Source organism: Crocodylus porosus, unplaced genomic scaffold (genome assembly GCF_001723895.1).
Source record: "Crocodylus porosus isolate Cpor-Errol unplaced genomic scaffold, CroPor_comp1, whole genome shotgun sequence".
Classification (NCBI taxonomy): Eukaryota; Metazoa; Chordata; order Crocodylia; family Crocodylidae; genus Crocodylus; species Crocodylus porosus.
Window position 1 is genome coordinate 13,715,807 of NW_017728928.1, and position 13,624 is coordinate 13,729,430.

Sequence of the window (13,624 nt, forward strand, 5' to 3'; positions counted from 1 at the left end):
GGGGGAGCAATCCCTGATGCCCCTCACTGCACAGGGAGGTCTGCATGAACCCCCCAGCCCTCTCCCCCACTGTCCCAGCCCCACCACGGGTGCCCTGCCTGCCCCACTTCTGGCCCTTTAAGAAAAAAACAAAAACTGGAGAAAAGCCCTGGGACTCACCACTCCTGCAGCAGCCTGAAGGTTTTGGGGGGGCTCGTGGAAGAGCCCCCCATGTGGTGCAGGGCAGCAGGGATCACCCCCCGCCCTGCAGGAATGGTGAATCTGGAGTTTTCTTGGTTTTTTTTCTTAAAGGGCTGGAGCCGCGGTGGGCAGGGCAGCCATGGGGGGGCTCCGACAACTGGGGGGGGCAGGAGGTCAATGGGCTTGGGCAGAGCACTGACACACACAGTGTGGGGCAGCGGGGATTGCCCCCCGCCTGGCAGCACCCACGGATCCAGGGCTTTTTTTTTTCCCCCCACAAGTGCCAGGAGCTGGGGCTGGCCTAACCACTTCAGAGATTCGGCCGATTCAGCAGACCCCGAATCTCCTAACCAGATTCAACCAAATCAATTCAGAACAGTGATTCGAATCACCAAATCAAATCACTGTCCCCTGAATCGGCCAAATCCAAAGCAAATTGTAGCCACTTCGCACAGGCCTACTACTTCGCTAACTGGCGGCAACAGGGACACCGCTTCAGGCTGCATATCGTAGAAGGCAGGTCCCTCTGAGCCTGCAAATCAGGAGCATGGAGTGGCTGCACCTCCTGCTCCTTTGGCAAGGGCAGCAGCACTCAGCCCTTGAGAACACCAGGCCTCGATGCATGGGAAACCCTGCGAGGGGAGGCAAAACCTGGCCGGCTCCCTGAAGGGTTAACTGGGCAACTACAGAAGCTCTCAATTTAGATGGGATTTCAGTGAGGAAGGCCTCCCAAGAACAGACAGACCCTGATTACTGGGTACAAGAACCACTGCTATGCACCTGTCCAACTCACCTTTGGGCTTCCAGTTTCACCAGTCTTTCTTCTGTGGGATGCTTCTTCCAGCAGCACCACTTTCCCCCCTTATCTTCCTTTGCAGCTCAGGCTCTATTACTACTTTAAATTTTGTAGTGTCCAGTTTGTAGAGAGTGCCCCCCCACACCCAGCCACCTGGCCAGGGTTTTAAATAGTCTCACTGATTCACTGCAGCATCACGGGGTTTTGCTGAACTGGAGGCAGGACACGGCATTTCTGAGTTCTCTCTACAGCAGGGGCTGGTGACCTAGGGCCGGTGGGCTGGATTCGGCTATGGGGCTTTGGCAGCAGTCACTTTCCCATGCCGCTGGGGGGAGAAGCACTGGCTGGGGGTGCTTTCTCTATACTTGCTGCAGGGAAAAACAGTGGCTGGGTGCAAGTGCCTGCCTTCCCACCCGTCTCAGAGCTGAACCAGATCACTCCAGTCTGGGGCCCCAAAGGGACAATCTTTTCTGCCCCTGGGGAAGCCATGGGGAAGCTGCTTCAGTACAGAGAAAAAGAGTAAAAACAGTTTATGCTTAGTGAGGCAGAGACGAGGAGGGAAGACGGGAGCTAGGACAGGAACTTTTAATTAGCAGTGTCCACAGTCTTGTTGCAAGGTAGAATTCAAGTGAAAAGGCTAAACACACACAGCACCCCCAAAAATGCTGGGCATCCCACAAGCACACTAAACAAAGGATACAGCTTCATGAGATTTAGAAACACAAATCCCACTGACTTCCAATAGGACTTGTGCTCCTAACCCGCTTAGAGCCCTGAATATCCTACCAAAAGAGGCAAACTCTACAGTGCTACGTAAACTGGTATAAGAGGTTGACCTATGCCTTATTCCAGCCTCTATGCAGGCAAGTTCTATAAGCTAAAATACCTTCACATTCACCTATCTGTGCACAGCTTATTCGCTGCCTCAGTGTTCAGCCTCCAATTGCTGCCCGTCTTGGGGAAAATGCAGAAGCACCAGCAGGATCAGACTCCCAGCGAGTTAGCAGGTGGAGAAGGCCAAGCTGCCAATGCGATTAAGCAAAGCAGAAGCAGGTGAAGACATGTTGCAAGTAACAGATGGCAAAGACATGGAGAAACAGCCATGAGCCTCAGGAAAATTTGTGGCCAACCAAAGAAAAAGGACCCAGGCTCTCAAAATGGGGTTCCCACTTGGCCTGTGTGTCAATAGAAAGAGATTCTAGTCCCACGGAAGGGCTTTTGGGAGCTCTCCAAGTTCCTGCCCTCACACACAGGTCACAAGCCATATTTTCTATATGTGGCTCTGACACGTTTGGTGAAAGAGCACCATCCCATTCAGATATGGTGTCCACAACACCAGGGGTGCTGCTTTCTTCCAAGAGGAGCTCATGCCATCCATTCCCAGAATTTAATACTGGGTGAGACTTTTGGTGATACTGTGCTGACCTTCAAGGACAGTGTGGCAGAACTGGGCTAATGGAGTCTCATGACAAATATGGCTCCCATCTGAGAGATGGTGAGAAAGGGAAAGAGGACAGGGTAGATATGCACCTTTGTAAACTAGCTAAACTTAATATATACAGAGCACAAGCTTACGTGAATCAAAGTTCACTTCATTAAAACAGGCTGGGGGTCTGAATGGCAACGTGCACTGCACTACATTGCCCAGAAGACAATTTGGGTATATCTATACCACTTCCAAAGCAAGGCTGGGTATACCACCAACTCATGTGTGCACAGGCCTGCAAAATCAGCAGTTAGGACAGCTCAGTACCAAGTACCCCGAGTAGATCAGAACAGCCCCAAACTTATGCCCTAGCACTGAACTTGAGACTCCACTGAGATAAGAGGCATCTTCACTGCCCTGTTTGCAGGCTGTTTCCTGCATGAATACGCAGGAATTGTATCCCAGGAGCCCACCCAGGCTTACTCAGGCAGTGCTACAGATTTCCTCCATGGTTAATCAAGGGAGTGGGTTAGGGGTCAACCTGATTAAGATCAGCTCCCCCCGAGAGCTGATCAGTCCCCTTCCCGCACTGTTCCTCCCTCATCCCAGAGTGACTATCATGCTGCAGAAGATGAAAAGCAAAAAGGGAACAAACACCACCACACTTACCAGCCTCTCTCATCCCACAGAAATGCCATGCTGGACAGGAAAGCAAAGCTACTGAGGAAGGGCTGAAGAAGTAAGCAAGCAACCGAGGGAGGAAGGCGATGAAGGAAGGGGAAATGCCCACCCTACCCCCTATCCCCATGCTGGAGAGAGGAAAAAGCAAGCAGAGAGGAACATGCAATGGAGATGCTGAGAGCACAGGGATTTGGAGTGTAAGTGTGACTGTAACAAACAAACAAACAAACAAAAAAATACAGCCCTCCCCACCTCCCGCTTTGACCCCGGCTTGCTTTTTTAGAGGGGGCAATACTGAAGACACTTGAAACAGAAACAGTGAATAGACTAAGTCCATCAGATGGTCAGTCAAGCTCTTGCAGCTACTGCCTGCTCTTGTCTGTCCTGGAGGAGCTGTCACTGCTACCATCCAGTCCCAAATTAAATGTTACAACAGTTCCCCTAGAGGCCCAACTGCATCCCCTTTTCGATCCAAGATGTACCCTGTGATGTTAGACAAAGGCAAGGGCTCTCTCTCAGCACCCTTAACTAGAAATGGGCACAGGCTGAGATGGGAACCTTCCCCATGACCCCTTGACATTTCAGCAATTATCCACTATAATTTGGATTCTAGACTGGACCCAAACTGGGAAGAGGCCAATTTGCTAGTACTAAATTGTGACTGAAGAGCATGGATACCTTACAAGATCAGCTCACAACATCCCAACAACCCTATTCCTGAACTCCAGCTTGGCCCTGAACTTTACCCTAAGCCTAACTCAGATCCAAGCTCTGCACCCTCCGTTTATCTTAGTCAAGAGAGTAGATGAAACAGGGGGGCCAACGGCTTCAACCAAGGGAAGGAATCTCCCCCCGATAGCTCAGCCAGCCGGTTGGGCAACAAGCCCACTGCCCTCAAACGGAACAATCCCCTTTTATTTCATCCTCGGTTCTCCCTACCTTGAGCAAGGCAGGGATTTCTCAGAGTAGCTGCCGATTCGACCATGCAGTAACTGTGGCAGAAATCTGGGCTGGTCTGAAGAAACACAATCTGGTGCATCATCTCACCCCTAATTCTACCTGCTCCCAACTAAGCAGCACAGCAAAGAGCCTTGCTTTTAAACTAGCCTGTCCTGCTTGCTGGTCTGAACCCGATATCCACACTGGCAAGGCTCCTGAGGCCCTGTAGAGGGCACCCCAGCTCCAGGCATTTATCTTTGCAGGGGGGGAAAAATATTCCTGGTGGCTCAGTGTGTGGGCAGGAATTCTTCCCACTCACATATGCCTCCACTTCTCCTTCCTGTAGCTATTAGAGCCAGCCTCTCACCAGATCAAAAAAAAAATGGGGACAAAAGCCCTTCAGTTCCATTTCAAAAGCCACCCTGGCACCCCACCCTATCCCACAGGGCTAGTTGAAACTATGAAGTTTCACCCAAGAATGCGAGCAGCTGATAAGGTAGCTGTTTTCTAGCCTTGTAGCCAACACAAGAATGAGAAACAGCTCTGATGCTTCACGCCCACCCCGGCAAGGTGATTATACCAAAAACATAACTGCCACCTCATGCTAATCCTATGCAGGAAACAGGGTAACCAAAGAATCTCCTTCTGGCCCTATACAGCTATGCCCTCCCTGCCCCTAGATCCCAGAAAGGAGGGACAGAAAACCCTACAAACAACACACTCTTTCCTTCCTCCAGCCCTTAACTCTGGGAAGGGAGGAGTGGTGGAGAGAGGATGGGCTCTGGAGGATACCACCCCTCGAGCCTGGTGACACCTGCAAAAGTTCTGCCAGAACTTTTCAAGGGATTAACCACTGACATTATCTGGACAAAAGAATTGTCTCCCAATTATTTCCCCCTTCAATAGAAAGGGAAGCTCTCTGCTGCTAAAACTTTCTGGCTCTGCTGAAGTTGGAAGATTTGAACAAAGTCCTGATCATCTTCCTGCCCAGATGCAAAATAATTATTATCCAATTGAGAGCAAAGCTTGAGAAGCAGCTGCAAAGGCTGCATTGCAACCAGTCAGCATGCAAGTCAATCACCCAGGGTGCCTTGAAGATCTCTGCCCACCCCCTTGTCTATACTGGCTTGCAGGGGGCTAGGGTGGCACAGGTGTTAAGGCACGTGGTTGACAGCCCAGAGGTCGCGAGCTTGAGGCCGCAGCAGAAGGGCTCACGATGCGGCCCCATCAGATTCCAATGAATCTGTGAATTTGGCTAAATACCTTGTTATAGGGACATGGAAGAGGAAGAAACTGGGCTGCACCATTGCAAACACCTCAGGGAGACTGGTTAAACCACTCCCAGCTGCAATCAGTACCAGTGAAGTATTAGTAAAAGGCTGAGCCCCAATGGTTTGTACAGAGGCAGCTATCCCCGTGGCTGGAAACTGAAGTCTGAAACCAGAACCAATCCTTAAAATGAGGAAGACAAGATTTCTGTGACATAGGACCTGGGTTCCCCTCTCAGCCCGGTTGTCTGTCTCCCTTTCTGAAACATCTCTCTACTTTTATGACTAAAATAGCTAGACAGGAAATTACAGTCTCTCTGGTACATTTTGTGCTCTTTTCTCCAAACAGCATTTAGCACAGCTGTAGGGTTAAGGGCTCAGCTTGGCTGGAGAAACAAGCAAATCGCAACAAAACCATCTGCAAGTTTTGGACAATGCCATGCAAGAGTAGTTTCCATTCCCTTTCCCCTCCCCTCCCACCAAATAATCCATTGTGCTAAGTCTCCTTCCTCTTTCACCCATGGTGGAACAGTTCCTCCAGGCACAGACGGGGCATTATCAGCTAGACAAAACCAAATGATTGTGCAGCTGAGTTTAGTCTGAAGAAACCAAGGCACAATTTGTGACAACTCAGTCCTTCAGTCTGTGACCCTGGTGTTCAAACTTGGGAGACCAACATGGAGTTCGGTGTCTGACTTTAAGCTCCCAAGTTTCACGGTCTGAGCCCACCAGTGGGATGGACAGATCCCAAGACTTGCACTTTTCCTGGGGGAGCCCCAAGTGCTCAGTTCCAAGCAGGACCAAGCCACGGGAGCGGGACAGTAGAAGTCTGCATATCCCATTTCACTAGATCAAGTTTGGGTGTTCGTGGAAAATGAGATGGAGGCAGAGAGTGGAGCAGATTTATTAATTGGTTATGAGGAGGGAGTGGGAATGGGGTGGAGGGATATGGGACAAGACGTGGTCAACTTCAGTTTAAAAAAAAAACAAAAACACAGCACATTAGAAGAGGTTATCGGTGGTACCACTACTTCTAAGAAGCATTGTGTCCTTACCAAAAAGATTTGCAAGAATGTTTGTGGCCGAGGACCTAAGGTGCTTGCTACAGGGATGTGAGGTCAGAGGTCAATTCAATCCTGCAATATAAATGTAGTAAACTTGGGTCACATCACAATGGCAGCATTGTCGGAGGATGTGTGGCAGCTTGGAGGAGTGCATCTGGGTGGGGCGAGATGAGGTAGGACAAAGAAAGATGCTGGGCTGCATCACTACTCTCAACTGATCCAGTCAGTGCCTTACCTGACAGCCGCCCTGCCCCAATATATCAGCTAGAAGAGGACAGGATGTTGTGAAGCCTGAAATGAAAAGTTGCTGATGCCAAAGCCAAGATCCAGGGGGAAATAAACCCAGAAACAAATATACAAAGCTTCTTTAAAGCAAAGGGAAAAAAAAGAACACAGATATATGGGGCACCAATGAGAAAAATAAAGGAGCAATTAAGAGAAATACAGCAGTCTGCCCATGGCCCTTAGCATGGGAGGCAGGAAACAGCTTTCAAAAGCAACCCCAAGTTGAACAGCAACCTGCAACGGGTAGGTCTGTATGGGACGAGTGAGATCTGCAGAGATACCGTAGCCTGCAGTGTCCGTGCCAGCTCCCTCACCGGAAGCCACATGTGCATGGCACACAGCCGAGAGGCAGGATACATCTGCCCAAGCACAGTGCAGCACTGCACAATGCTATACAGCTTCCTGCTGAGGTGGCAGCAGGCACAGAATTAGCTTAGTGTGTCTGAACGTGTGCCACACACATGCAACCCAAGTGTTCTCAACAAGGGCTATCTGCAAAATACCTCACAGGAAACACTTGCAAACCGACCAGTGGTGAAATGCTTGGTGGCCCCTGCTGGGATAAGCGAAGCATCCATAGGGTTAACCTCCACATAGCATTCATATGACAGGATCCTGGTCCTGTTAACATCTATGGCCATGTTTCCACTGGGCCAGGAAGGTTCATCTCCCACATTGTGGCCAGGAGGGATCGCTGTGTTGAGGCAGCCTGAGCTCCTACATGACAAGTTCCAGGCCTCAGACCATTAACCATTGACTATTTATTGAGTTGAGCCCATCACTTCTGGTTCAGCTCGCACGCGCAGTGCAAGCGAGCCTGATGATACGTTTCTATGGCAGGACATATTTCGAGTTCAGCCCGTTAAGAATAATCTCAAGAGCCCCCCCTGTTTCATTCACATTCAGTCATACAGGACTTATCCTTTGGGGCCCTCTCGGAGTGGAAGCAATGCAATGAAGCTAGCAGACATGCCTGACTTCTTAATAGATCAGAGGGCTAAAAGCATGGTCAGGGTACAACAACAGTGAGAGAGGAAAAGCAAAATAAGTGCACACTGCTACCAACAACCAAGTCAATTTGGCCATGGCAGAGCCAGCAGAAGCATACCTATCCTCCTAGCAACAAAACTAATCCCAAGCGCTAGAAGCTGTGTTGCTGGTGACGGTACAGGAGGCAGAAACAAGGCAAGCAGGACTCTCCTATCCTAGGGGGAGGTGAAACATTTGGGAAGCGAAGGAAGGGGAGATCCTCTTCCGACTTGTACATCAAGCAGATTCGGTCTGGAACAAGCCAAAATGTGGAATCCCCCAGCATCACCTTGACAAGAGTCGCTGCTCTCTCTGTGGCAACGTTAAGAAGACAAACCAACCTGCCTTTTCCAATGTACTGATAAGATGGGAGCGAGTGAGATGCCACAGGCTGTAGGCTTCAAACTTCATTCTAGGCAGCAGTGCAGTGTAGCGAAGCCTGAGCAAGCTTTGAATGGAGGTAGCTGGGGACCAGCAGCACAATACCTGTGGCAGGATGGAGCTCAGCACCAGTGAATTTACCTTGCCAAGAAGCAGGGTAAATTCACCTACCTTGAGCTCTGTGCTGCCAGGATTAGACTTGCTGGCTTAAAGTCCATTTGGGCTACAGTCTGCAATTAGACATACCCTTTCATGCAAATGTAACCTTTAAAGCGACTGTCTTTCCAGTCAGCAGGCTGGAAAGGTTACACCACCACAGAAAAGCAAGACCTATTCATAAGATCCCAACTGACAGGAATCCAAGTAAGAATTTTTTGGGGTACATTTTGCTAGCCATTCTCCAGGCGCAGCCCAACAAATCAGAAGTTCATCCAGCATATCTTGCCCTTAAGACCGCAGTTCTTCTCCCAACCCCTTCCAGGAGAGAGAGAGATCACTACCCAAAATGCACAGGTCTGGGCCCAAGAGTGGACTCTACACCAAGGACAGGACAGTCTTCTCAGCCACTAGAAAGAGACCGGGTCATTGACTGCTTATTCATTCCTTCCAAGTCAGCAAGACCCCTTCCTTGCTAGATGGCACCAAAATGCTGACTACTAGGAGGATTCATCATATACTTGCTTAAAGAAATGTCTCAAAAGATTTAAAAGGGAAAGCCACATAAAATGATGCCAATGTCAAGATAGCAACAATCTGTTCTTCCTCAGCCTTCATCTAGGTCTTCTGTTCAAAAAAGAACCAGGTATCTACTAGTACGTCCTGGGCTGGAACACACGTAAAGCTCATTTTGAATTTTCCAATGAATCCATTTTTTTTTTTTTTTTTAAATCAGAAAAGGTCAATACACTGAAACCAAAAAGGGTTTTGTAGGAACACACTGCCTGTAATAAACCTTTCACTAGAAAGGCTTCTCATGGCTAGGATGGGATTTTCTGATCAAATACCAGGCAGTCACACCTGGTGACATAACACCAGATACCCCAGGCAAGTGTCCCAGATGCCAGGCTATTCTGGTTTCATTCTTGAAGCATCTCAAAAGATCTCAGATTCACCCCATGAAATTCCAAAGCCTCAAAACATACTATGCAGAATGGAGTTCTTGTTTTCTAGCCAGTACAGCTAGGATAAGAGAAATGGACCACGACACATTTTCTATAACTGTCCTCAAGGTGGGTCCAATTCTGTCTTGCCCTGCCCCTTTCATAGACATTGGCACCATTATCAAGCAACCGTGAGGTAATCTTGTGATTTAGGAGCATTTTACACAAGGTGCAAGGCAATGGAGACACAGGGCCCAAGACTTCCCCTGCAGAAGTACAAGTATATAGTGTGCTTCACAGTAATGCAAGGAAAACAACTAAACCCACTCATTGCATTGTGAAGTGGAATATGCATACAGAAGGCATCGAAAGAAGCTACCTTTCCTACCTCCCTAGAAAAAATCAAGGTTGCCCTCCTAGCCCTGGACAGCAAAGGGCAGAGTCATAAAGGTCTTGAAGAAAGATTTGCCTGTTGGCAAAGTGTGAGTCAAGGGTGTACTCCCCATTCCCTTCACTCCACTGACAACTTCAGTTAGCCTGTTTTTCACTTTGATTTTTATACCGTGCCTTCTGTCATAATATCTGGGGATTGGCCCAGCTGGTGTAGACCCAGTAAGACTGAGCCTGGAAAGCTCTGCTCCTTTATAAACTGGAGGCAATTTCATGACTGGATCACTTCACTTCATCAGACCTTTCTTCAGAATAGGGATGGGAGGTGAAGAGAGCATATAATGTGTGTATGAGACCACATAGTGGAGTTAGGCTATTCATTCATATTCAGAAGACTAAAAACACAGAGTCCCCAAGGTATCTTTGGAGAATTTCTCAGAAAAGCAACTTCCATAAAGGCAGTGGGTAAAATCCAGAAGATGATGTGCTAAATAGGAAGAAAGTCTGGTCCATGAGGCTGTCTAACAAGGCACATCTTAGCACTGTTTGAAAAAGAGGGTACTGCAGAAGTCAGGAGGTCTATAGTACAGACAGGGACTGTCTCATTATTCAAGAACTTGCTTCCATTACCAGATGAACTTACCTAGTATTTCCCTGTACTTGTATATCCCTGTGGAATAAAAGGGTGCCCCTGCTATGCTTCAAGGCCTCTGTATAGGAGGGATATAGTTAGTTTTGGAGACTGAAGAGTAGTAGTTACTTGGACAAGCAGTGCAGCACAGGCAGCAGCAGGGCAGGTTTCCCACATGACCCCACTTCCTCTTGCAGTGTTCTGGCTTAAGTCAACCAAGAGAAGTTTGCTTTTTATGTTTATTCAGTCCTTAGCACTAATCAGTGCTGTTCTGCAGCCCCACGGTGCTGGGACCCCTCAGAAGCATGGGTGCCAGCTGCCATATGGTGTTCTCTGTTCAGTGACTGATTTATTCAAAACAGGATCTTGTGAATGGGCTGTGGGCTGTGCAGAGGGACAAGCTTGGGGCTTGATTTGGTTCTTAGCAGACCGGAAGCTGGTGGCTTCTTCTCTGGGGAGGTCATTTGATGAAAAGGTGACAAGCCCTTCCCTGGAAAGAGTTTTAAGAAGAGCCCCAGGTAGCATTCTCAGCGTGTGAATGTGAAATCGATACGTAGAAATCAGAGATGGGGAAGAGGCCAGAGGGGCTGGTTTTCAGAGCCATTGGGCACTTCCATTCCCACTGACTTCCTTCAATGTTTTGAGTGCTCAAGATGTTTGAAAGCCAGATTCTTACCGTGTCCTCCCCTAACAAACCCTGTTGGGACCATCCCCAGTTTTACGTGCCCAGCAGGCAGCTGAATAAAGACAGTGGTGGTGGTTATTATTACTCTTTTACAACCACGCTGCAAGGCCCAAATCTGAAGTATTGATTGAAAATAGTAATAGCATCTACATGATGTTATGTTTGAACAAAGCACCATCTGCGTTTTAATTATTCCTCTTTTGAAAATCCCCATTTCTGAGGCCTTTCATAGGGAGAGCGGAAAAGGGAAGAAGAAAGGTGGGTAGGGCCAGGCTCTCAGCCAGTGTAAATGTATGCAACTACGCAGATGAAGGTAGTGAAATGATGCTGATCTACTCCAGCTAAGCATCCACTTCAGTATCTTTCCTAGAGGTAGGCTGATTTATACCAGTTGAGGAACTGGTTTTAAGTATCCACAGAAGGGGCCTGAACAAGGTGGGTCACAATCCCAACACTTCTCAAATCAGTTTTGCACTGCACAAGCTTGCTGGCCAGCCCAGGGCTCCTGCTCCTTCTGCTGGGTGTCAAATCAGCCATGTGCTGCAAGTGGTAGGCAACAGTCAAAAATAAGTTCAACATACCTTTGTTCCTCTTCGAGTTCTTCTTTGGTCATCATTGACTTATACTGGTTTCCCCTCAGCTTTCCAGGGCTATATTTAAAGGAGAACTTTTCATCGGCAGCTGGAGACAGGGAAAAGGAAAGAAAAAACAGTTGTACGAACTAACATAGAGAAAACAACTGTGAGCTACAAAAAGCAAACTGGAACAATGGGCGGGATCCTTCCTGTTCCTCACCCACCCCAGACTGGCAGATATGCTGCTAACCTCCAGGGCCAACAGGAGACCTGAGCAGGCTGCAGCAACATTTCAAAAGACCAACTGTCCCTTTAGGAACAGATCAGCCTGGCCATCTGGGGATAAGAGGGAAGGACTGGAGTCACAGGTGATACTTAAGTGCTGACGGTGGAAGGGCACAACTCCATGCCGCTGCCCCTGATGCTGCTGGGCATTGGGTCCAGCCAGGCTGCAGCCCCACACCCCATTGTTGGCACAGAAATTGCACTGTCGCCACCACCCCCACTATTGCTGGGACCTGGCTCCAGCCAGGCTGCAGCCCCATACCCCACTGTTGGCACAGAAATCTGGGGGGGGAGTGTCCCCCTCATACCCGACCCCACCACGTCACCTATGGTTGGACTCCAACCTAGAGTCAACTTACATCAGAACCAGCTAATGCTGTCAGAGCCACTGAGTCTGCCGGGCGCACATGGAGTTGGCACAAATATGAGGCCCATTGTTAGTGACCTACTATTAGGAATGAAGCAACTAACCATAAAGGACAGGGACCTTGTGTGACAGTAAAACCTCACTATAAACAAGCCCCATTTATAACAAACCTCTACTTTCACTGACCTCAAGGGCAGAAAGTGGTATTTTTGTTAGGAGGAAACAGCCAACTGATCTACTCTGTTATAGTAAATACCCTTTTTTAGCTGCCTTTTCTCCCACTCACAGGGAAGTTAGTTATAATTATAAACAACGTTGCCCTGTATTTCTTTTCTCTGGTGCAAGAGGCTTGTCAACCCATCTTGGCTTCTTAGGAGGAAGTAACTGTGCCTCAATTCACCTGCAGCATCCGTCCCTTCTTTCTGAACAGGAATTTTTCCCTTCTCCCCATTTGCCACAAGCTAAAGCTGCCTGCTCATGCTTTAAGTTTGTGAGCAATCATGCAGGAAATGGTGCTGGAAGCACATCTGGTACATGCCACACAATCTATTTTAACGTGTGATGGCCCCCATCAGCCTGCCAGGGACCTGTGCTTTCCAACCACTGCACTTGGGCAACCCACAGAATTTCAAACAAGCATGTGAAATAATCTTGAAAAGGAAGAGGAGTCCCACACTGCAAATTCCTGGGCTATAAACAGAGATTGTTATAGGTTGCAATACGAGCTGTGATGAGAGGGGGCCAACAGCTCTTTGATGCCCGCTAACAGACTGGAGCAGAAAAGATTTCCCCTTCTGCAGATCACTAATTTTTTCAGTACAGCATGTTTATTACAGTCCAGGTTCTCACCAAACCCTGGCCCTTGGATCACATCTCTACTTTAATTAAAACTCTGTAGTTCTCAGGCATGGAGCTGAAGCTTTATCTTTTCCAAGCAGATTTTGCTGGGGCTGGTTTTTTTTTGTTTTTTTTTTTAAACAGACTCCCCCACTGTTATCTTCCAGCAGCAGGGCAGCAGATAATGGGATTGGAAGTCAATCTCAAATGCATCACCAGGAAGGAGGGGCTGTAGCTCACAATGGCTTTTATAAACTATCTAAGGCAGGGGCAGGCAATTATTTCAGGCGGAGGGCCACTTACCAAGTTTTAGCTAGCTGTCAAAGGCCACATGGGTAGCTCTGCCTCCTTGACAGGTGTCCTGCCCCCTGGTTGGACTGGACGTTCTGCCCCCTAACCCCTGACCTTTGCCACCATAAGTCCCTCCCCTTGCCCCTGAAAGTACTCCTTTCAGCAAGGGGTTTTGCCATCTCAGAACCAGAAAAATACTAAATTATATTCTAAAAAGTGAACATCTACAACCATCCATTAATTTGATGTTAAAAGTATTTTTGTCCTGGTTTACACGTGTTCTGTAGTGTGCATAGCGGTGATTGCATATAATAGCTTAAAATTAAATAAAGTCTTACTTTTGGATATTGTGGGGGGGATGCTGGTGTGTGTGGGTGGGTATACGGTTTGTGGGGGGTTGTTTGGAGGGGCAGA

At 48.3% G+C, this 13,624-nt stretch overlaps 1 protein-coding gene across 2 annotated transcripts in view; it reads right to left on the reverse strand.

Annotated features, from left to right (window-relative positions):
- Positions 1–13,624, reverse strand: part of MXRA7 (matrix remodeling associated 7) — a 53,860-nt gene that overhangs the window by 10,541 nt on the left and 29,695 nt on the right. For both annotated transcript variants that reach the window (XM_019542667.1, XM_019542668.1), the window contains exon 4: positions 11,437–11,536. In XM_019542667.1, the coding sequence (XP_019398212.1) occupies positions 11,437–11,536 (100 nt within the window). The remainder of the gene's footprint in view (positions 1–11,436; positions 11,537–13,624) is intronic.